This window comes from Prinia subflava, chromosome 1, assembly GCF_021018805.1.
Source record: "Prinia subflava isolate CZ2003 ecotype Zambia chromosome 1, Cam_Psub_1.2, whole genome shotgun sequence".
NCBI classification, from domain to species: Eukaryota; Metazoa; Chordata; class Aves; order Passeriformes; family Cisticolidae; genus Prinia; species Prinia subflava.
In genome coordinates, this window is record NC_086247.1 from 139,718,948 (window position 1) to 139,744,742 (window position 25,795).

The 25,795-nt window shown below is 40.9% G+C and overlaps 1 protein-coding gene across 7 annotated transcripts in view; it reads right to left on the bottom strand.

Annotated features, from left to right (window-relative positions):
• The window catches only part of EPC1 (enhancer of polycomb homolog 1), a 69,297-nt gene extending 44,548 nt beyond the window's left edge, over positions 1-24,749 (bottom strand). For 2 of the 7 annotated variants that reach the window (XR_010082578.1, XM_063414875.1), the window contains exon 1: positions 9,919-10,081. Coding sequence is in view for 4 of the 7 variants with exons in the window: in XM_063414875.1 (XP_063270945.1) it covers positions 9,919-10,071 (153 nt within the window). In the remaining 3 variants the exon portion in view is untranslated. Of the gene's footprint in view, positions 1-9,918; positions 10,376-23,331; positions 23,436-23,851; positions 23,871-24,169 lie in introns of those variants that run through there. The other 5 variants (XM_063414914.1, XM_063414925.1, XM_063414895.1 and 2 more) reach the window with 5 other exon arrangements.
• Between the last annotated feature and the right edge of the window lie 1,046 nt (positions 24,750-25,795).

Below are 25,795 nucleotides of genomic sequence, written 5' to 3' on the forward strand. Positions count from 1 at the left end.
TCTGCAGGACTCAGATTCATTGGCTTTTACGTGCAGTCTTACTCATGAACTTTACAATACAACCACCCTGTAGCCTTGAATTCAGCTTTTTACAAGATATATCAAATCCAGGTGAATGAATTACAAGTCTAGTAAGTCACATCAGAATATTGCAAAATCTTATTCTGAAGCCAGTTCCTATTTTCTGCCACTCTTTCCAGAATTCTCTTTCTTGTATTTAAGTACCGAGAAAAATCAAGTTACCAAAAAGGCACATAGGACATGTCCTGCAGAAATACCAATACAAGACTGGGGCTGCAGGGTATAGCCTCACCTCACAGTGAAAAGCTTCATTTCTTAATGAAGGTCACTGGGGAAATTGGAAATCAAATTTTATCATCAGTGTTTAAAGAAACTTAAGAAGAACAAAACTAGAGAATTTAGAAATACAAGAGAAAAAGGCGTTTGAAACAATTAAATCCTGGGAAATGCCTGGAAGAAAAGATGTTACATACTAGGTAGACAGACTAACACAGAGAATGATAATGGCACAAAGAGTAAAAGAAAACATCCAGTGATGTAAAGTGCTTCTGCCAAGAAAGGCATTTTCAGTGGGACTAATTACAGATCAATAGCTCGAAAAAGCAACGGGCACCCTTTCTTCCCCTTCCTAAACATCTTAATTCACAATCATTACACTTCTACAACAACACAATCCTTGCATTTTGAAAAGGAAAATCCAGAAAAAGAAGCCTATGCAGAACTCATCTTTGCATCTAACCCTTCCTAGCATCCATGTTCTGAACTGAACACCTGACCAACAAAAACCTGAAGGCTACAGCTCTTAAAATCATAACAGAAGACCAACAACAGCACTAGATGTGTGTACAGAGCAGCCTTTACTACCAATCCCTCCTCTCAAATGTAAGCTTCAGAAGTCTTCCAGGCAGGCTACAAGATCAGTGATTTCTGTTTACAACTTGGAAGGAACCTTGAAGTCTAGAAATTGATATAAACTATGAACTCAAACGGATGTTGGAAAGCAATCTTCTCCAAATACACCCTCTTGAAAGATTCCAATTCAAAAAGCATTAATTTCTTAATTCCTGATTAAATATAAAGGAAACAAATCTTTAAGTATGGTACTTAAACCTGAAGAGGATCATTTCCTCTCTCACTCAAACTATTTACCTGTGCTTAAAGAAACTGAGAGAGCGGGAAGTTTTCAAACTTTTATTACAGCCTCAATGGATGCAATTCACCTTCAAATATCTGTTTACTCAGAACAGGGTTAGTCCCTGAAAGCACATAAAGCTGAATACACAGAAATACACATACAAGTGGATGGGAGAGCAGAGCACACTCACTGAAGAGTACATCTATAGACACAAAAGCAGCAGCCAGCATCAGTCATTTGATGTGTTCCTTGATATTAAAGCCAGTGCTTCCTGTTACAAATACCATGTGGAAAAATAGTAGAAAAAGAACTAATAACTTATTACATACACCTACAGCCTGCCAACTACAATATTCTGTTCTAGCAGAGCAGATGCCCACATATAAAAACATACTTGGTCTTATAAAACAAGAACTTGAAAAAATAATACATTGATGTAGAGGTATTCAAAACTCAGACTAAATACCCTTAACAAATTGCTAAATAATTTCACATACATTTCTGAGGAATACAATCACATAATCAGGGCACAATTATTGATGGTTACAAGCAAAGTGGTCTACTCAATGAAAAGATTAGCAGATTCAAGGGCTTGCTACATTGCATATTCTTCCTATCTGAAGCAAATGAATACTAGGCAGGTTCCTATGAATAACTAAAATGTTACTGGAATAAATACAGAATATCAGCTATTAAAAGGAAAAGAAAACTGAGGACACATCACCATGCTTCTCAAACATTAACGTTACTGCACTATTGTCCCTACCATTATTCATATTCTGCTGCATAAAATTAATAGCTAATCCTTTGCTGAAATACATTATATGATGGCTCAAAGCTGAGAAAGAGTCAGGAAGATAACATTTTGGGGCTCGTCTTTAAGACCAGCTGTGAAAATTCACAGAAGCTAAAGCCTTTACATACAAGTCTGGATTTAAATGATTTACAGTTTACCCTGACAAACTCCTCTCCTCCAAATCCCTGCCAGTTGTACTACTTCTTGTGCTCTCAAGAATACTGCTAACAAAGTTATATTTGTGGGCATCCTCCTTTCCCTGGCTTAATACAAACCATTTGAGACATTTTTAAACTCTTCCAACTGTTAAACATGCCCATTGCAAGTGAGTACAAAGTACATCTAACCTTTTTAGCCTCAAGTGTAAGCATGGACAATTGGTCTCCCTGGAGTTAACTCTGCTACGCAGAAAGCCACTGCTGAAGCCACAACTTCTCTATGTGCAATTATTGGGATGTGCATAACAGGGTAAAAACAAGCTGAGAATGCATACATTAAATGGATTCTGTAAGAACAGTCCACCTAGAGCGTTTCTGGAACAGCATTCCTAAGAGGACCTGTACTGCTTTTGTAAACATATGTAACTCATAGAGTCACAGAATATCCAGAGCTGGAAAAGACCCACATGGATCATCAAGTCCAACTCCTGGCTCTGCCCAGAACAATCCCAAGAGTTACACTATGTGCCTGGGAACACTGTCCAGATGCTTCTTGAGCTCTGTCAGGTTTGGTGCTGTGACCACCTCCATGGGGAACCTGTTTCAGTGCCCAACCATACTCTGAATGAAGACGTTTTTGCCAATATCCACCCTAAGCATTGCATGACACAGCTTCATGCCATTAAGATTATTGGAAATGTCTTAATTACCCTGCTTTCAAACGGAAAAATCCTCTTTCTATATTAATATTATAGACAATAATCAAACTGAAGTCTGCCAATTCATAGCCTCCTTAATTTCAAAAGAGAATCTGGTCCTCTGGAGAAGCCTCTGACATGCATAACCAGCTCCTACTATCTTCTGAAAGTTTAAGTACTTTCAGCATTATTTTACAGCACAGCATACACACCTTTACCATTATCACTGACAGCATACACTGAACATCACTTTATCAACTTTCACAGCAGTCCCCTGCTCACAGCTTAGTGCCTGACTTCTCTACGGTGTACCAACAGGACATACATCATGATTCCTCAACTTTTACACACAACTGTCAGCTTCCAGGAAGTTGTCAAGTCCCAAAGGCATAACCTATAGGTCTTCTTCATAGATGAAGGCCATCCCTGGGAGAAACCAGAAGGAAAACGTACTCAATCTCATTCCAGACTCAAATAATTTACACCAACCTGTAAAATCTATGCCACCACCATCCCTCTGACTTTAAAGGGAGCACTGCTACTATAGGTGGGTTTCACATCACAGGATTAGCATTCTTCAGGTAGCTGATGGTGGTGCATGAATTGCTCACTATAGAAGCTACTCCTCATGATCTGCCAGATTTCCTAACTTGCATGAATGCTCAGGTTCACAGAATAACTTAAATATAACTTAAATAACATCAAACAGAACAGAAAACTGGTGTAACTAAAGATGGAATGTCATGACTGTTACTCTTAAGCTTGGAATTTGGCCCCACTTCTCATGAGCTGCCACACTTTTATCTCTGAATATTCTCTAAGCATTTCAAACCTTTTTCACACTGTGTATGTGAAGTAAATGACTAAGCTCAGTACTAAACTAAATGCTAAAGTTAAGATCTGACATGAGCTCACAGAAAATCTCTTCCAGCTACAAACTGAGGTGTCTGTAGACTGTTACGTTAGACAAAACTGCAAAAAGCTCTTGTTTTTGTGTTCCCCTCCCATCAAACATGCAGGTTATCGGAAATCTAATCTACGAGTTCAGTGCATTTAAAATTATGCACTAAAAACCATTAAATTAATGCCTTTGCTATAAGCAAGCAGAAAAGATGCACAAAGGGGAACACAACATAAACAAAAAACCAATACTCTTCCAGTTTATGGGACTCGAATCAAAGGCTATGCAAAAAAAGGTGTCTCTGCTCTCCCATTTACTTCAAAATCCTTTAATGTTCCAGTTGTCCTTTTCTAAAAAGAGACCACTAAAGTTCAGTTGTTCTGCTTAAGATTTCAGGGTTTCTACAGCTGGATAGAGGGGAACAGATTCTCTTCTGTTAGTAAGCAAAAAACTTTACAGAGTTCCCTAACACTGCATCAAAGGAAAAACAAACAAACAACCCAAGCCCAGACTAGAAAATAAAGATTCAGTTACAGTACTTGCTATGATTTTACATTCACGTAATTCTGATGGCCCCAACAAGATTCTAAAATACTCAATATCTGTGGATTGTGTGTCAGTAAGGCAGCGGTTATTTTAGGAGTATTTAAGGCACCATGCACACAGTTAGAAACACACACTTTGATGGATGCACTCATAGAACGCAGCTTCTTAAGGTGGCAAGAATGTAATAAAAAAATACAACTGGAGAACGCTTAGTGAAACTTCCATATCTAAGTTCACTGTTCATACACTGACTCACTACACCTCAGCTACATGCTTACTTCACACATTTTGAATTCATTAGGCCTTAGATGGTAAGATATGGGTGCCTTTTTGTACATTCCTTAACAACTTTTTCCCTTGATAAGCTGAAAACAGCTGCTTCAGCAGCAAGAGACTCTGGATATGGTAGCTTCCCAATGCCTGCAGTATGGCTTTGGGAGGAGAAAGACATTTTTCTGTGCAGATGTGGCTTAGCAGGCATCTGTGCTAGCAGTGCCCAAGGCAGTTCCATGGAAAGGATGTGATCCTTGAGCCTATCCAAACTGCATAAATGAAAATTTACCATATAGAGCTTTGTTAAACTAGGACACATCCTATTAGAGAGTATGTTTGAAGTGTTCTAAAGCATTTGAATGAAGATTAGCTTATCTCCACCAGATCTTCTATAGCATTTAGCAAATACTGACAGGTCATGCTGAAGGGGGGAGAAGGGTGAAAATTACATCTAACAACAACATTTTAACAAATAAGCTTTTCTTAAACAAAGCCAGGGCAAGAAAGATAATACTACTGTGGATTTAAAGAAATCAAAAGCACAGTTTAAACTATTTCAACAGTTTGCTCAAATACCAGGTAACAGAGTATGACAGTATCCAGAAATGATAATTACACATACAGACTGTGCAAGCTGTCAATTACACCATGACACATAGAAAAGGAAAACAGTAAGAACTGAATGAACAGCTGTACAGATTATAATTTTGGACTCTGAGTGCTTAATTCTTCTATCTGCATCTAGCAACACTAACTAAAATTAGAAATCAAGCTTTAAATTTAAACTGTGATTCTACCAGAAAACAACTCCACATAGTGCATCACTGTCAGAAATCTTGTAGGACAAGCAGTTACTCCAGAGCTAAGGTGGATTCTTAGCTAAGAGGACAAGGATTCATCACCAGACCAGGATCCCAGCCAGAAGAGGGAGTTAGAAATAATTCAATAAAGGAACAAAACTCTCTCTCTCCTGCCTCAACACAAATGCCAGAGACACTGGCATTTAAAAAACTTTACCTGAGGGAGAAAGTGCATTTAACCTATACAGACTTGAACACACAAGACAAAAATCAAAACTAACATCCAAAACCTTAGCAGACCATAGTACTATCAGAATTTACATGAGAATAAACTCACTCAAAGAAAAAGTCAAACAAACCCCCTCCAAAAACTCCTGATAATTTCCACAACCCTATGGCTGTTATTAACTCTGGAAATGTCACCAATACAGACAAATTTTTCTATTAGGTAATTAATGTCTCAGATCTAAGGGACTTAATTAAAAGTATCTCTGCTCATGCTCATCTTTGCTGGGGCACTGCTTCAACTAATAAATTTTAACTTCTCAATGTTTTAAAAATGCCTTATAATGTTGACATGGTGTCCTTCAAACACAAAACTTTGTTCTTTTTCAAAAAAACCCAAAAACCCAGCCAACAATACTCATTTTCCATATGGATATATTTTTTTAAATTATCCACAAAGTCTCAACATCCCTTCCTCACCCTCTCCAATTTCTATTTTTTTATGAGAATCTAGAGGCTAGAGATGTGGAGTGTGTTCTTTCCACTTGCCATTCAAAAATGTAAGGAAAACAAATTTTATAGTTTGGTTGAAGGCCATCAAATCTAGGCTGCCTGTAGAGCTATGCATGCTTTCTTTCTGAAATGTCACTGAACATGTTGAAAAAGCTTCAGTCTGTCATATTTTTTACTTTTTATCTTGCTTAACTAAAGTTACCTCTGCTCTGCTTTTCCAGCTGTCTCCTTTCAGCCTAGAATCTGAATTTCTAGTTACAAAAAGAAACAGCCTCCTCAGAAACAGAAAACCACAGCATACACAAAGCAACACCTTTTAAAAAGTCCTTTACGAATGATAAACAAATCTATTCCACCTACTTGCTTATTCACAGTTATCAATGGACTTGATAGCCAAATCTGCATTACTGTATTATTAACAGTGGTCTGTCGTCTGGTTCTCAAAATTACAGCATTGAGCATCTGTTTTGCTAAAAAAAAGCATTTTGAATTAATATAGTGGATGCTTAGTGTTACATAAGAAAATTAATCACAATTTAAAGGTTTGGGGGTTTTTCTAGATGTATATGTCTCATGATACTTTTTACTTTCTTAGATGTAGCAACAGACTTGGCAACAGCTACAATGTGTTTATCTCAGAAACCCGGCAGCCAAACCAATTGTCTGAACACAGGATCAGCTGGTAACCTCCAGTACTACTGTCTGCATGTCAAAGAGGTTTTTTACCAGTCCTTTACCTCCAAACAAAACCACCGACTGAAGACATGGCTTGAAGCAAGATAAACTCTACTTGGAACAGAATTAAACCACTTAAAGCCCTTAGCTGTCACTTCCTTTAAAAGGGTTACTATATTCCTGGACCAACTGCATATTTTACAACTCCCATAGACTCAGCCAAGGTCGTTTTTCCCTCAGAAGACTCTTAGAGAATATCACTTCTGAAGTTTGCAGTTGTAATAAGGAAGATGCACTACTTTCACTATTTACTTCTTTGTAGAAACAGGATGGGAGAAAGTTAAGATGAAAGGGAAGCAAAATAAGATTCTTTTTTGTGCATCAAAACAGTAATTAGTCATTTAAATATCTTGTGACTCGATGCCTGAATATTAAATCTCTTTGATTGCATTTTTCCCTAGGGAAAGTTATTTAGTCAAGAGGAGAGCTCTTAGCTCCAAATATCTGTTCATTTAAAATTACATTTATGCAAAACTCAAACCAATGTCAGAATTCTATTTATAAAAAGTTATAAATGCTAATTCACACTAGTTGAAGACACCCTCTCCTCTAGAATCTTATGGACACTTTTGCCATCTGTTTGTAATAAAAACATCTATAATTTTTGTAAGCATTAGGGGAAAAAATCCTCCAACTCAAGTCTTCAGCTACTTAACACAAACTACCAACTTTACAAAATCCTGCATGGCCTGAAGTTTGGGAAACAGAACACACTAGGGTATTAAACCTATGAGGTTTGCCACAACTTAAGTTGCAGAATTGGGTTTTCTATTGCCAACACTAATATAAACAGAAGATAAAGCTTTTTAGGGTAACAAGAGAGAAAGAAAAAAATTTAGCAAATTTACAAAAACCCTAAGGAACAAGAGTTTATGTAAGAAGGTCCAAAAAAGATTTAGAAAGACACCTGTGCTTACTGATGGCAAACAAATTCCTTTTGGCAGTGTGTGTTGTGTGTGTACACACATATTCAAAACAAATGCACGAGCAAACTTCAGCTGCAGGGAGTGCCTACTTACTCCCAGAGCTAACCCTCAAAGCTAAATTTAGGAAACAAAAGCATCACATTAACCACAAAAGCAAGTCTTATAATTAATGTTTAAAATCTTTTCCTTGCCCATGACTACTTTTACTTCGCTAGGACATACATATCTGGGTTTAGTGAGACTATACAGACAGCCCATGTAATTTTCTAGCCTGAAAACTTGTAACTGCCAGGCAAATAGTAAAAGAGAAAGACAGCAACCTGACATTTCTATATAAATAAATGCATGCATGCATTCTCACTCTCTTGAACTGAGAGATAAACTCAGTAAGCGTCATAGCAAACAACAAAAATTAAAATTCCAGTACAAGGGGAAATTAAAGGTGCTTTCTCTCATATTCAGAATCTACAGGTATCAGTTCAGAATATACCTACTGTGCCCAAAAGAAACACAAGCATTCCAAGCACTGCTGCCTACTGCTTAAATACTTCTCAATCGATACCACGCTGAAGTTTTAAGCATCTTCACAAAAATAAACACCACCAAAACAACCCGATAAAACTCAACCCACCAATTCGAATAATAATAAAACACTACACTTCACGATATACATTTTAGCAGATGTGTAAAGCAACTTATGACTTGAAGGGGACTTGGAAATACCAAATTACATTAAAATGGTAGAGAATGGTATGCTAAAAAAAGCCTCAGAAAGTGGTTACTATATGGACAACAATATGCAAAGTGCAATACCCTCTAGAAACCTTTCGGCCTGAAGACATTTCATGAAAATTCACTGAATCCATAACTAACACCGATAGTGCCACAAAGAGGAAACTCCATTTAAATATGATACCTCGCTTAAAACAAATGTACCTGTAAGTTTGCTACATCTAGAACTACCAACAGAAACTTTACAGCCTGTCACCTTCAAAGGACAATGGAAGTCTGACAACAAGAAAAACTCAGGAGTATAGAACTGTCATAGAATGACTGAATATTCTGAGTTAGAAGGGACCCGCAAGGATCATTGAGTCCAACTCTTAAGTGAATGGTCCATACGAGGATGGAACCCACAACCTTGGCATGATTAGCACGCTGCTGTAACCAACTGAGCTAGTGTCACCTTTGTTCTTAGCACCAAATTTCAAAACCTGCTTACATAACTGTATTTCTACAGTACTTCCCTATTTGCTGTGCTAGTGCACAGATGGGGAAAACTGATTATACAACGGAAATAATTAAAGATTTACAACACTGCAAATAATGCACTTCAGAACAGAGCCTTCAACAATAACAGTTACTAAGTGTTTTATCTTCAGCAATAACATCTACTGATTGTTTTACCTATCTTGGAAAGTGCTGAGTGAATGATTAAACGACCCTGAAGTTCAAAATGGTTTAAAGTTTCATCCTCCACTGAGACAGCAAAATCGAGCAGGAAGTGATCGTCTTTTAGCCACCAACACGGATTTCCTCGCTCTGAGTAGTGCTTCAAAACAGACTTTCGTGGGGACCGTCACAACTTCACTTACACCGCGCCTGTCCGAAGGCACTTGCAGGGCTCTTAGCTAAACCTAAGCACGAACCCTTCCACTTTCTATCTCTAGCAGGGGAAAAGGAAAAGCGCGGAGCCCACCGGGCCCCGCTCTCGCTCCCCGGAGGGCAGCCGGGCCCGCGCGCGCTCCCGCCGCCGCGCGCCCCCCGCGGCGCCGTCCGGCTCGGCAGCGCCCCCCGGCGGGGCAGCGCGCGCACGGCGCCGCCGCCGGGCCCCGTCTGCTCCTCGCGGCTGCCGCACCAGGCCCGGCCCAAGGACCGAGACACAAAATGGCGGCCGCCCCGCGGTGTCACGTGACCCCCTTTGTGCCTTTCGGGGCCCCGCGGAGGGGCCGCCGGCGGCCGCGGGGCACGAGCGGGGGGCGAGGGGGCCGTGAGGGAGCTCCGGGGGAGGGTGCGGTGACGGACGGCCGGGCTCGGCGCCTTCCCGCCCCGGGTGTCCCCCCCCTCCCGGCGGGCGGGGAGAGTGGGGAGAAGATGGCGGCCATTTTGTGCTTGCGCAGAGGCGAAGGTGGGGGCCCGGGTGCGGGGGGGATGGTGGGACCCGGCCGAGTGGGGGGGGGGTCTCACGTACCGACTCCTCTTCCTTCTCCATGCCCGTGGGCATCTGCGGCACGGCCCGGTTAATGGAGGCATATTCGGCCAAGTCAGGCAGGTCCTCGCAGCGGAAGACGGGCAGCGGCTTGGACGCATCCAGCGCCCGGGCCCGGAACGACAGTTTGCTCATGTTAGGCGGCGATGGCGGCTCCGGCTGGGAAGGGGGGGGCGACAGCAAGCGCGCTCCGAGCTGAGAGCCGGACCCCGCCGAGCGATCTCATGGAGGGACCGGGGCTCCCCCGGCGGGGCGGGGCGCACTCCGACACGGGGCCCGGCGGCGCCCGCTGGCGCGGCTGGGCTGGGCGCTGGCTCCGCTCCTCCGCCGCTCCGGTTCCGCTCAATACGCCACGGCCAACATGGCGGACATTAAACCTCGACTGGCCGCCTCTTTCAGCCAACCCCAGCGCCACAGCCATTCCCACACTGCATCGCGCAGGGCGCGGGCACGGCGCCGCCCGGGGGGAGCGCGCGCGGCGCGGGCACGGCGGCGCGGGCTCGGGAGCGCGGGACGCTGCGAGCGGCCCGAGCGGGCTCGGGGCCGCGGGAAGGCTCGGAGCCGCCGCAGCCGGATCGGAGCACCGGGATCGGGGGCGCAGTGGGGAGCAAAGGGGTTTTAATCAGCGTGTGCGGCACCGCTCCGCTTGCCGGCCGCCGAGCTGCGCCGCGGAGCCGCGCTCCGCTGCTGCCGCGGTGAGGAAGTTGGGGCAGCCCCCAGCCCCTGACCCCCGGGGGAACCTCCCCTGGAGCTGCGCCTGACCATGACAGCTCTGGGAAACCTGAGCGAGAGGGGCGGGGAGGTGCCGGCCCCGACCTTTCCGGCCTTTCGGGGCCGGACCGCGCGACAGCGGGCTCTGAATTCACCCGAGCCGGGAGGGCTGCGCTGCCCCCGGCCGCGGCCGGAGCGGCGTTCCACGAGCGGGGGGTCTGACCGCGGGGCCGCGCCGGGAGCCCGCTCGCCTCAGGGCCCGACCGCGGCCCCGCAGCCGCCCGCCGGGCGCTGTCCTTCCCCGCGCCCCGAACCGAGTTCGCGTCCGTGCTAAATAAAGGGGAACGCGGGCACCTGCCCGAAGCCGGTGAAGAACCGTAAGAACCGGACACTCCATAACGGCATTTCCATCCCGTTTCTCTGAGGTTTTCGGAAACTTAGTCCGGCAGCAAAGTGCAGACGCGTGAACTGGTGTAAGCTTTGCGTGGACTTAAGTTATTATCAGTGACCCGCTCAAGCGAGCTCACCCCAGGCAATGGGTAGAACCCACTTGAGCATGTCTGATTAGGGAAACTCGTTTACATCTCAATGAGTCGATTAAATTGATGCACTGTTCGGCTCTAAGCGAGGGATCGGAAATGCCGAGTTAGCCCGGTCTCGGTGCTCTCTGCACAAGCCGCCCCAGGGCGTCCCAGCGCGGCCGCGGGAGCGCCAAACCCCGCTCCGGCCGGGCCGGGGCCGCGGCCGTGGGGCTGAGGAACGCGGCGTGCTCAGGTATGTCCTCGCACCAGGCTACAGGGAATTCTAGCTCTGTTATTTTCATCTAAAATGCGATATACTTGTATGTTGACTGAATGTAAGTGTGCCTCTACTTTTAATGCAAAATACTGTAGTTTTTACTGTCGCACGAGAATCGGTAGACAGAACTCTGCTCTTTATCGCATACTGCTCTTGGGAAACAACTTTTAGAAATATGCTATAGCTACACCAAAAAAAAAAAAATAGAAAAACCTTAGTTTGCTTAGCAATCTTAGAAATTATCTCTGTAACAGAAACAAAAGTAATTTTTAAAATGGTATCACCTCTTTAATAATAATAATACCACCAGCGTCCTCAGCCTTAAGCCACTACTAGACACTAGATGAAATATTACTAGATGCAGTTGTTAACAGAAGATTCAAGCCAACTATTTGCATGACTGTTTGGGAAACCAAAACCCTTTAGGTTTCCCAAACTGCTTGAACTGCAACTCATTTGGCTTTACAACTTCTCTGGGATGCTAAATTCTACCTGTACTGCAAATGGGTAATGCAGTGGAAGACAGATGCTAGGAAAAATGAGACTTCTTTTTTTTTAAGAGAGGCTTGTTTGTTGTGTTCTTTTTTAAATTATTTTTTTAAGGAGAGTGCATGAATTAAGGAGTATCATTGTATTCATTTGTATTTCAGTAGTTACATCAGAATCAAATGTTTAAACATTCATATTGCTTTTTACTCTAATTCTAAAGCTTAAAACACACACTAGTTAGAAATATAATCCTAAAATAAATTGCCCATAAAACATCTACAACCTTTCCCACAAATACTGAATAATTTAGTTTATCCATTTAGGAGACAGATAAGGTGCTAAAAAAAACCCAACAAACCACCCAAAAATCACAATACACCATCATAGATATGTTTTGACTTAAAAAATTAAATGAAAATTGAACACCTGGCAGATAAGAAAAAAAAAAAAAGCCATTAAATACAACTCTCCACTTATACTGATGAAAGGAAAACAATACATAATGAACATCATGAAAGCAAATTATTGAAAATATCCTGAACTATAAAGGAAGAATAATCAAGTTCAAACTTATCCTTAACTGACCTTTGCATTTCTAACCCTGCCGCAGGCTTGGGAAAATGCAGAGCAAGCAGAATGGACAATAACATTTGAACAACGACAACACTGACAAAGAGGTCAGTGCATTAAGAAAAAGTTTTGGCCTCAAACTCTTGGGCTCATCAACTTTTAATGTTTTGCCATTGAAAGAGATTGTGTTTAAATACTTTGTAGCAGAAGATGATTAACACTCAAAATTAATTTGCTAGTAAGATGGAAAGTATGATAATTGAAAACAATGTGACATCAGCCCAGATGTCTGTTCTGTAAAGGATGGTGACAGGAGAAGGTATACAACATAACCAGATTGATATTTTATCTTCCTTTTGGTTAGAAAATGCAGGGGTATTTTAGGGTTTTTTCCATTTTGTAGCTTTTACCACAATGCACACTTTACATCTGTAGACATCAGTGCTGCACTATGACAGAAGCTAATGCAGAATTGGTATGTTTTGTATAGTGACCAAAATACTCTTTGCAAGCTCTCAGTGAAAGATTAGGTAAATTAATTTGTTTAACCTAAGTGCTATGTGTCTATTTAGAAAACTGAACTGTAAGTTAAAGTAACTGAAAATATAATGAAAAGACACTTAGAATTGCTATTATTATAGGGTTTTTAACTGCTGAAACAATTTGGGGCATTTCTTTAAGGCTTTATCTTTTTATGATCTCCAAAGAACAAGCTTAACTAAAATGAAAGCACTTTGTGTATCAGCTATGCAGCTGGTAAATATAACCATTTCTAAATACATTCAAAAGTATTAAATTCAGACTGAGCATTATGGACTTAGATACAAGTTGATCCATGAACTTAAAGACAGGGGTAGGGATCTTTGTGCTCTCATCTAGCTCAGGTTTTTGAAGCCCAGAAACATAACTTCTATTTTGGTTTGCAAGTCCTGTGTACTGTTTGACAAGTTTTTACAAATGTTGGTGTTTATTTAGTTTTATGGCTTAAAACCTCTCTGAGTTCAAGAAAGACTTCCAGTCATTTATTTAAGCATGAATTGTAGCCTTTTGCACATGGGTTTAATATTGTCTCCCATTCTAGTAGCAATCATCACAAAAATGCTACACATGACGTGCATATAGGTTAAACCACATCATTTTTGTTGCCTTTTGGCCTCAAGCATTTTGTATTTTAAGGATATAAAACTCTAGGAGACAGTTATTCAACCTATAAAAAAAAAAAAAGAAGAGCTTTCTTAAACAATTTTGTGATTTTTTTTAGGGTTTGTTTGTATTTTGTATTACACTAAACTATACAATGAATTTTGTATCCATAAATATTTGCAATTTTTTTTTCACTCTGTGAGTACCTTACACCCTGCTTCTAACAACTCTTCATTTATTTATACAGCAATTTTGTTGACCTGGGTTTTTTTTGTTAATGCTTTTTTTTTAAATACTCAAAAGTTGAGTCCAGCATCCTCAGGAAAGCTCAGCTGATCCTCAAACGGATATGTCATGGAGCCAGATCCAAAAGAGAAGGAAAAGCCACTAGCCAGCAATTCTCTTACTGAGAAAAGACAAAGTCAAGAGAGGAGCAGCAAAAGCTACTGCCAGATTCCTATTTGTCCAGTAGAGATAGCTAAACTCTTAGAGGTGGTGGAGGAAGTTGTCCATAAGATGACTAAGAAGACTGCAAAATGAATTATTGACTTAGGATTACTATTTTACAGACTCATCACTGTCCCAGCAACACCTGGACAGATAAGAAAGAAAATGGTAAAAAGGGCTCTATCTGAAAGCATAAAGGATTTGATGGAGTTTATTAGTACTGTTTAGTACTACAGAAAAGAATCAGTTTCCTTTATATAGTTTCCTTTATATATACTTAAGTTTTGGAGACTTGAGTTTTTATGTGTCTAGGGAAAACACACTATAGTGGAAACAGTTGTTCTCTTAGATACAGTGGTGATAAAGACACAAATTATGCTGAGGCTCTTTTGTCTTTAAATTTAATCTTTCCCTGTTTAAGTTTTAATGGACTCAGAACAGGTATCCTAGGAATTGAAATGGTTAAAAGTGATTTATGATTTTCTCCTTCATATTTTCACCCTGTAACATGTACCCCCTCTAAAACACTATGCTGGACACACCTTGAATTCTTGATTTAGTCATCTTTACTAGCAAGTCATTTCACAAATGAATCATTTAAGATTAAGTAGTAAGATAAAAGGGAACAAAACAAAATCCAAAAATGTCTGATTTTATGCCTTTTTTTTTTAATCTTTATGCAAAACATTTTGTGTTCAGACATACAAATCAGTAATACTAAAATCACAATTTATTAGGTAAACACAATTTGAGCAGGGTGGACTGGTTACCACTTCTGACTTAGGCATGGTCTTCTGCAAACATCAGATTATAACACATGAATAATCTCTGAGTCAAGTAAATTTAGTCACGTGATCCTGTATTATTTCTAGTAGAAGAAACAGCAGAAGGGCAAAACCCTTATGCTTTTCCTGAAAAAAAACCCTAACACAAACAGCAAAAACCCCAAGCAAACAAACAAAAAAGCAAGTAAAACCACAGCCAAATTTTAAAAAAAGAAAACAAACAACAACCAACCAAATAAAAAAATCCCTATCTTCTCCTGCCAACACAATTGCTAATTCATCAGCCAAAGAGCTAAGGATGTCTAATTTTGATATTCTTCATAGTATAAGGTGGAAGGCTAAAAAAAGAAAACAGAAGTAGAGAAATTATAGCTGTACACACTGCCCCAAATCCTTCAATTGACCATTAAGCTAAAAACAAATAACAAAACACCTCCAGGACAAACACACACATGGCACCACCACACAGACCTCAGCTGCCAGGGCTCACACCCCGCCAGGCGCTAAAGGGGTGAACTGGGGACAGGCTCTGTGCCTTCCATCACTTCAGAAACTTGACTTCTACCCTAGTAGTTGCCTGGCTCTACGTGAATGCAAATATAACAGCAAATTCAGTTCAAAAGTAAGACCTGAATGTTTTACTATGACATGCTCTAGCTTTTTAGATTTTTACCTTACACTTCCAAGATAGAAATTGTGTCTTGAAAGTCAGTTTATGAAAAGTCATTTCAAGTACTTCAGGGCTTCTGGTTAGTATGATCAAGTGTTTTCAAACTTCAGAATTACCTCACTGATGTTAAATAATGTGGATTTAAGTTAATGTGGAGTTGCTATATAAAGCCAAATGCTTTAATTTGCAGTTCCTGAATCAGAATGAAAGTAGGTTATTTGCTTCCCTCACACAACTGAGGGAAACAGTGACTTATACCTAGATAAGAATTAGCTTGTCTTCAGAAATCTTTTGGTGCAGGAAAGTACATTTGAATCTTGGAATGAAGAGGCATTTCCTAACATGTATGTTTAGATTTTTTTTTTTATTTTAATCTTGGTGGGATGTACCTATGTACCTACAGTGTGAGTGAACTCTGAATTTGACATCAAATTAATACAAATATGTTATTAAGTACCTTTTATAGGCTTAACCTCTCTACTTAACATAAATACATTTCTCCAAAGAAATGAAAAAAATACAAATAACTCAGCTTTTGGATTCCTAAAGCTTGTTAGTAGTTTGCAAGAACACAAATATTCTTTTAATTTTAGAAGTAGATTTTTTACATACTGCATTTTGATTTATACTAAATTAAGCATGAGTGAATGTTACAAAAATATTGCTTGTCTTCTGGGATACAAATAATCATGATCATATTTATAACCAAATTTTTATATATTCACTTAAGAAAGCATAAATTAATAATGCTGCATTAGTGGGAAAAAAGGCCTAATGAATTAAGTTTGATTGTAAATATCCAGCAGAGGAGGCTAGTTCTGAATATAAAACTGATCAGATGGGACTGTTCTGAGATATCCTTATCTATATATCTTTAAATGATAGCAGATGCTTAAAAATGTAGAACTCTGATAGGGTTAACGTGAAGAAAATGCATTTTCTGAGGTTTTTCAACATTTAGAGAATGCAAACAACTTGTGGGAGATGGGCAGATGTTGAGAGGGAAGTGTTTTGGTTTAGATGCAAACATGAAGTTGCTGTGAGAAGAAAAATAGAGAAATCACATTACATTCTTTTCTCTGTCACTCATGTAGGTGGGATATGGAAACTAGAGGTGATATCACTGGCATTTTCTCCTCACCTCCCCTGTGAAATCCCCAAATGTGCTGTAAGGGAAACCTGAGAAACAGAGCCAAATGGAAAGTGGTTTTCTCAAATCACTCAGGTTACCAGCAGGTAAGACTTTAACCCTTGTCCATCTCTGACAAAAACACTCCATTCCCATTCTCTCACTGTGCAGTGTGACAGTTTCATGGCTGTTTTGACATTCTGCTGCTCTGGCCAAAGGAACACGACAGACCCCTGTCATTAACACTGGGGTTAATGTGCACCAGCCTGCCACGGGGCACACGTGCCAAGTCTGCTGAGCTTTTCATTTGTAAGCAACCCAAGAAGGGTGTTAGCATAAAGAGACACAACCTCATTAAAAAATATCAAGGGAGAATATGAAAGACGGGAAGGAAAACAGTTTCTCACATTAAAGCAGCTGATCTGAAAGTCTGCTTGACTAGACCTTCCAAATCCCACAGGTTCCCACAACACCAATTTTTAACTTGGAAATTGATTCAGTGATGACAAAAGAAAGCAGAATACTTTCTTATGGAATCTTCATTCATTATGTGCTTATAGATGAATATAGGCTAAACAGAAAGTGTCGATGCAGAGTTGTCAGAAGTATGTTTTTCCCCCCTCTGTTATCCAGCATGGTTTTTCCTTAAAAGATGCTGATTGCAGCACTTTTCTTGAATTGTGAATACACAATCACTGTCTAAAGACATCAAGATGTTCTGCCTTGTGTGGTACCTTTAAGACCATCAGAAATTACATAGCTGCTCTGCATTATAAGCTTTTAAATTAAAATTTAAATTTTCTTGAGAAAAGAAAAATCTTTTGACTAAATCCAGCCAGAAAACATGCCCTGTCTATCCCTGGCATATGGGGTGAAACCCCTTCTTGAAGATATTCATTTCTCAGGTGAAAGAACCCTTTCAAGAAGTTATCCTTTTAGTCATCAGGTTATGGCAGCACCAAAATTCTTTAGTAAATAGAAAGGGATGCCCTGAAATGCCCAGATCTGAGTCATCTGATTTTTAAGTCTGTTTGAACAAACATAGAAAGGTCTCTCTTATTTGTGTTAATGAATATTCCAGGTGTACACCAGTGTGAGGCCAAAGGTCTTGCTTCCATTTAGTCACTTTCTCAAGGCTCTGAAGGAGAGTGAGGATTAAGAGCTAACTTTTCATTACCTAAATCATACACAGGTCAATATTAGCAAACTCATGGGCATTATCTCTGATTAAGTGAGGGCATTCATATCTGAACTAGTCACAGGAGGCAGGTGGAGACCTGATCAGGATACCCAGTTAAATTTAAGATACAGTTCTTATCACAGCAGACATCCAAAATTTGGTTGTGTTTGTTTGCTTGTTGTTTTTGCTGTTCTTGGGGTCCTTTTGTAATTTTTTAAAGCTATGATTTACTTGATCTGTTTCCACTGAGGATTACAGATTTAACAATACTCATGAGGCAGTTACTCATAAATGTCTATGTGAATGTATGCAATAGAGGGATTCTGATTCACTCAGATGCTCAACTTACTGTAAAGCCAGGGAAATGCAATTTAACACCACCTTACAGGCCCATTTCCCAGATCTCTAACCCAAGGAAAAACCAAAAAGGAAGACTGCTCTGGGAGGAGCAGATCTGCTCACTGTTCCCTGGAATTCCTGCATTTTACATGGAGTAAAATCCATGAGGCAGTCCTGGGAGCAGGGATGTGGTCAAACCTCACCTTTTCTCTTTTCCTCTGGAAATCCCAGTGCTCAATGCATTGAAAAATCTAACTCGTCCTTTTCCCTTTCCCTAGCAAAAGTGATCCAGGTTTTGCTCAACCACAGAAGATGGCGAGTCAGCATCCCCTATTTTCAGTCACTCGCTCCAAGTTGGAATTCCCATGGACTGCATTTAAAGCTCTTGCTATTTTTACTGGTGCTCAAAGCAACAGACATTACATCTGTAACTGTTTTCTGTTGTAGGGTGTTGGATGGCTCTGAGCAGCTTTCCATTTACCAGCCAGGAGCTCCACAACAGCATCCCAACTCACTGCACAAGTAATGATGACTAGGACGCACGTTATTTGGCAGTTCCTATGTCTCTGTTGTTTATTTTGGGAGATAAGCAGGGAGAATTACTTCTAGCAAATGTACTGACTTTTAGAGCACTGCAATACCTTCTGACCACCAATTTCAAGCTCTAGCTACTATTAGTAGAGAATTGATGAACAAACCTTCCTATTAAGGAAGTTTATAGTATTGGTATTATCTTGCCCCTGGACAGCCCAGTGGTAACACAATAAACTGGAAATGTGACTTAGTAAAGGGTCTAAAGAAGCCCACAGGACCTGAAGCCACTGGTGTGTGGTCATATCTGTCCAAGGCATATTTTGTTGCTCACAACAGCGACACAGGAATTATATTTCAAAGCACTGACATTTCCCCAACCTGTATATTTACTAAATAATTTAAAATCTAAGATTGTTTCTTGACTGCAACAGGAATTAACTTCTTGTGCTATTTACTAAGAGAGGAAAATATGAAAAATGCTAAAAGGTAGAAGGATGTGCTAGCAGTTCCTCTGGCTTATAGGAGTTACAGGAGATAATTTCATAACACTGAAAGGTCATGCAAATATCAGTCTGGAAGAGGTGTGGGGAGACCTGACTTTGGAGAAGATGACCCTGAAGCAGGCCTGTAAGTTATGTTCCCAGCTGGGAAACAGGTGATCCTTGAAGTAAGTTTTGAACTAATTATTCGTTGCTGCAAGTTGATGCTGACAAGTATGACATGGAGAAGTAAAGCTAGCAAAGTTATGAAATAAGAAAGGTGAGAAACAAGATTGTGTCACAAGGTGTCCAACGTAAAGATAGCCCCCCCTCACCTCTGAAACTTTGTTGAATCAAGGACACAATGAATACTTTAGAACCCTCAGGAGACAACAGACAGGAGTGCCATGCACCAAGGTATGTTATCAGCATAAGAAACTGGAGGGCACAACATATGAGTGAATGAAGCAGGGGGTGTGGCTTTTGTTTGAACTGAGCCCCAAACAATGTTCTTCTACACCACCAACCCACTTCTGAAGAACTGTTTGCACGGTTTTAGTTAACTTTAGTTAACTTTGGAAGCTGATTATATCTGCCTGGGATCTACACATCTTGCAGTAACTACTATTGACAATTTTAGACAGCTATTTTTACTCTGACTCTTACTTGAGTACATAATATTAGTAATATTAGTAAGAGGAATCTCATGAAGTCACAAAGAACATTTTGGTCAGTCAGGTTGAATTAATCTCTTGGAAAAGATTGGTTTATAATACGATGCCATACTTCAAATAGTTTTAAGCCAAGAGACTCAAATACCTTTCAAAGGTGTCTGGACTCTATATAGACTTCCTAGATAAAAGGGAAACTATATTAGGAGAAAAATACATTAGTTTTGACACTTTAGAAAGGAGGTATATGTAAGGGAGAAAATTACAAAACCCACCAAAAAAAGAGCTCTTATGCTTTAGGTCCTGGAATTCCACATACTGGTATTTCAGAAGGAGCAGGTGGGGAAAACACAATAAAGATTGAACCACCCCACAGAAATTACTCTTCTGGGCATTTCTGCAGAAGATGCAGGAGGTAAATTAGTTGCTATGTAGCTTTGACAGGATGCAAAATCTTAAACACTTCTTAGTCCTTATTGGCAACATAATGGCTCAAAAAGGAAGGAGGAGATAAGTATGAAAACCACTGAATTGCAGAAGATCAGCATTTCACTCTTCTTATGATTTGATAGGAGTAAAATCAGACACTTTCATCAGATGCAGCTTCAAAGTTGCAAAACCACAACCAAAGATAAAGAGTAGCCTCAGTTGAATGGGAGAGAGGGGAGCAAGTGTGAAGCAAGTTTCTATTCAGATTTCATGTTCTTGCTGACTTCCCTGAGCTCGAACAGACTCTGAGCAGCAAGATCACAACAATCAGTTTGTTCATGGCCTGCATGCACAAGCTGCAGCCACAAGAAATCATCGCTTTCATGATAGATGATATCATGATCATCTGGATCAGGATGATAAGAAAAGCATTAAAATACCTTCAGTAAGCACCTCAGTTTATCATTTGCTCAGTACTGTTTTCCATGGATGAGCACACTGAACATTGGTCTAAACAATGTCAAAAAAGGAAAGTTGCATCAGAATTAAACCCAGTGATTCTCTAAGATTGAGATATTATAATATATTCAACAACTGGCACTACTTCTGTTGGCATAAACTGTGCCCAAAATGTCCTAGTGATCAGGTCTCAGAAATGGAAATGGAGGATGGCCAAAAGCCACACTTTCTAAGAGGGTTTATGTCTTGATATTTGTCCTCAAGATCTAAGAGTGGTACCAGGACCCTAAAGAAGTAATGATCATACTGCAGTGTCATAGGCCACCAGGTCTCAGCTCCAGCCAAGAACCCATAAAAGCAGATCTTGTCTGACAGAGCAGAGATGATAAAAGCTGGCTGCTCTCTTGGATATATCTTTGTTACTGGCAGAAGGTTGCAAGATGTATTTTACCCAAGACAGAAGCAAAATTTGCCTTCCTTTATAAAAGGATAATGAATAAGAGACCATTATAGAGATCTGAATACAGAGATATTGAAGTTGTATATCAGTTTCCGTAAAACTAATTAACTTAATGAGAAAACTCTTTGAAACAAAATCTAAATGCATTTTTGGAGATTTAAACATTCAGGAGAAGTTTGGACAGTATTTCAAACTGCCTACTATTTGTCAAATTTATTATTTGAAAATACTGAAGACATTGAAATGTAAAATAGATGCAAAGGCCTCTAAAATTATCAGCTTTTATCACTCCAAAATAACAGGCACATCAGTTCCTTAAAAATGTGTTAAATTTAATGTCAAATTTGTTCCTGAACCTGTTGAGTTTCCAATATATGCTCTGATCATGGGCTTGACTATGTCTTCCCACCCATCTTAGAACATTAATCACTTCTGTTTTCTTACACCTAATATGGATGTTAGCAGAAAGCCTTCTAATCCTTTTGCACTTAGAACCGAGGTGATCTGTAGGTTGTAACAAAAGAAAACAACACACATTAACATATATCTATTTATAAAGACATGTAAAATGCATGCTCCACTTAGCAACAGGAAAGAAAAAAAACCCACCCACCTCAGGTGAATACTCTTACAATCTGAAGGACTACGTTAGGTTTTCCCTACTTTTCAACCTTACCTTCATACATAACCCAAACTCCTCTGTACCTCATCAGGAGATTTGCATATGCAAGCACACAAGCAAGGGGGACCTCAGGGCTTGAGAACCAGCCGTGGATGGAACCTTTAACTTCACAACAAGCAAACAATGGACTAGTTGCACAATAAGTGTGTGTCAAAGCCTTCCATATTGGCTGCAAAAAAATAATTTAAAAACCTTTCATCTGCAGCCACTGTAAAATCATTTTGGGGGTGGGACCGAAAATCTCATCACTGAGGAAAACTGGACTCTAGGTACAGGATTGAAAAAAAAAATTAAGGATCTGCTTCATTACACAAACCAGCGAAAGGGTGAGGTCATGCCTCTGCCGGGCCATAGTTCATGCGACACTACAATTTTCTAGAGATACAATTTCATCGTCATTTTAACTAATTTGCGGTTACTTTTGATACACAGAAAAGGAAACGATACAATAGATCAACCCCTGCCCCACCTTTCTCCCCCCGGCCCCCTCCCCCTTTAGAGCCAGGGACACGAATTGTTTCGGAGCCCCACAGCGCCACCAGCACAGAGCAATGCAAAACAAAAAAGATCTCCCACCGGGTGAAAAAAAAAAAAAAAGCTCCTAGAAAAATGCCAAAAATTACAAAATGTCTCCCAAATGTACCTTCTTGGAAGAAAAAGATCAAACAAACCACTCAGCCCCCCCTCCCCTCAAAAAACCCCCAAACAACCCAACACCAAGACATCTAAGTGAAGTGTGGGGAAATAAGAACCTTTATATAACTAATGCTTTAAGCTAATTATCACAAGAGCTGGAATTTGTAAATAAAAAGGTCACTGTTTAGTAAGAGACATAACTTAATATAAACCCTCTTATGTTCATCTCCACCTTCACCATACCAAGGGCAGTTTTCCCCCTTACTTTAGACCAAAGTAATCCATCAAGAGCCATCACAAATGGCATTGTAAACTCTTTTAGCTACCATCAGACCATACAGCAGCAACATAATATGCTTCTTTATACACGAGAGCTGCGTTATATTTATATAGACAGTCATATATTTGGTCCTGGATCCGTTTATTACTCGGTAAAGAATTCCCCCCTGCCCCCCCGCCCCAACAAAAAGCCAGAACCAAAAAAAAAAAAAAAAAAAAAAAACAACCTAAGTCCATCTGGAAAATATTTGAGTTCTTATACTCCTAAATTGAAGTTAAATTGTTTTTAATCTTCGCGTGCATAAAATTTTAAAGAGGAAACAAAACTGACTTCAGTAATTGTCGCTATTAAGGAGACACCGTTGGGTGGGATTCACATGAGATCAAAGCTGCGAAAAATACAAGACTACGTTTTGTTCATCAACACAACGAAAATCCTCCACAGCACTAATACACGCCAAAAATCCGCAGAAACGAATATTTTTGGTTAAAACCACAAACTTACCTTCGAAGAAGGCAGCCCTTGCAAAAGGGCTGTAACAATATGGACTGCATACTCGCTCTCCTACAACCAGCCACCTCCATGCTGCAAAGGGCTTCCCGAACATCCTTAAAATATTTCGCAAATGCAGAAAGTGAGACTTTTCTTTCTTTCTTTTTTCTTTTTCTTTTTTTTTTTTTTTTCCCTCCTCTCTCTCTTCTTTGCTCCCCCTCCCCGTCACCCAGGATCGCCGGGCGAGGAAGGAGGCGGCTTCCCGAGGGTCGGCGGGCGCTGCCGGCGGGCGGCCGCAGCCGGGGCGGGGGACCCGCTGCCGCCGGGGTCACAACTTTGCCGGGGCCGGCGTCGGCTCGATGGGCTCCGCGGGCAGCGGCGCCCCCGCCCGCCCCCCGCTCCCCCCGCCGCCACCGCCTGGAAAAATGCAGTGTGCCATTTTACACCCGCCTCTGGAGCACACAGGACCAAAGTCTAGCGCTGGTTTTCGGTGACACTGCAAAACTACGGCTCGCCCCGCGCAATCCCACACCTCATCCTCCCCTCGGAGAGAGCAGCTGCCTCTTGAGAATTCATAAAGAAAGACAGTTGGAGAAAATAATTCCAAGACTTCGCCGTTTTCCCTCCGTCCCTCCCCCCGCCCCCGCCCCCACTCCGGAGCCCGCAGCAAGTTTGTGCCGCCCGGCGCATCCCTCGGCCCCCCCCGGGCACCCCCGCCCCGCCGGGCTCCGGCGGCCTCGCAGCATCCGAAAGAGCCAGTCATGCCCGAGACAAAATCCATGATTCCTGGAAAGTGCGGAGGCTCCGATCCCAACAAACACTCGATTTACTTACAATTATAAATACCTACCTTATGAAAGAACTAAATTAACACTAAATTCAACAGATACATCCGTTACGGCAGGAATAGTTTTTCCATAAATACTGTTTTAAAAACCCCTCCTTATACTGACTGACAGAATTCTACCATGCTGCCCACAAACAAAATGGCTGTGGCACCGAGTTTTTTGGTTCCTCCCACTGTGCCTCCCCCTGGCCTCCAGGAAGTGGTAGAAATCCAAAATAAAATCCGCACGAAAAGTACAATACATCAGCCAAACTCCGCACGGCACCTCCAGACACCATCGGGAAGGAAGCACATTCACCAACGTTGTAGTTTCTCGAGGATTTTTATTGTTTTTAAAAGGGCATCAATCACTGGGAATTTACATCACTGTGTAATTTGAACTTCCTGCTTTACATATTTATAAGGTCTTTCACCTATCTTGGCAGGCTTTCAAATTAAGTGGGTTGGGAAATTTGATGCTGAGGCTCCAGTTTGTGAGCTGAGTCAGGTAGTGCTTGCTGGAGCTGGGCTCTGAAAAGACGAGCAAATTCTAACACCTTTTCTGTTCGCTGCAAAATAAAATCATCCCCCTAACATATCACAGTCTCCTAAGTGAGCATGTAGGCACCGAGAGGCCCCTGGAATGGGGGTTCTCAGGAGAAACCGAAATTCAGGCCTCTTGCACATAAATACACGCTTTGTAATATTTATAATTTTGCATTTGTGGTTCACAGCAGTCTGCCTGAATCATGATGTCTGTGGAAATCATCTTGGATTTTCTCTTATTATGACCCCGTTTCTTGCTGCTGCCCTTTAACTTTCGTGACATTCACCTTAAAATTAAAACAATCAGGAAAATACAGCATATTTCTATTATGGATTATGATAAAAATGTCACTACGTGGTCCTCTATCTGAGCCACCAACCTTGCTCGGCTCCTCCTGCTCGCTGCCTCGTGGGCTCCGTAGGGGCTGATTCATTTCCCGTGAGAATCCTTTTCCTGCCTTTAGGAGGAGTCACAATGGAGACAGGCTGTCAGACCTGCCGAGCCTGATCCAGCCCTACATTAAAAGACTCGAAATAATATTCTCTCACCTACTGCTATTCTAAACCTTTGTCAGAGGCATCGAAAAAACAATGGTATTGATGATGTTTTTCCTGAAGCACCTCATATTTCTGTCTTAGATTAAAAAAAAAAATCTGCTGAAGACTTGGAGCAAATTGTTATAATTTGTTTGTATTATCATGTTATCTAGCAGCCTTAATCCTGAACTGTGATTATGATGTTATATTGTATAGGAATATAGGGCAAAAAGATAATTCCTGCCCTGAAGAACTCAAAAGTATAAGACAAAAGACAGCAGATGGCTATGGGCAGATGAGGGAAACAATGAGACTATTGATCAGCGGGGAAGGCACAGTTTGCAACACACCATCAGTAGAACTCTTGTTTCTGTGTATACTTCATGGAGAGGAAGCCATAAGGTGGGATTTGCTGAAGAAAATTAATCAGGTTTTGTGGCTGTTGAAAGAAAACTCCAGCAAGAAGGATAGCATGGAAGAAAAGCACAAACATGTTTGAAAAAGCTGCAGGTGAACTACAGAAACCTAATAAAATTGGCATTAGTCTTTGTATAATGACAGAAAATA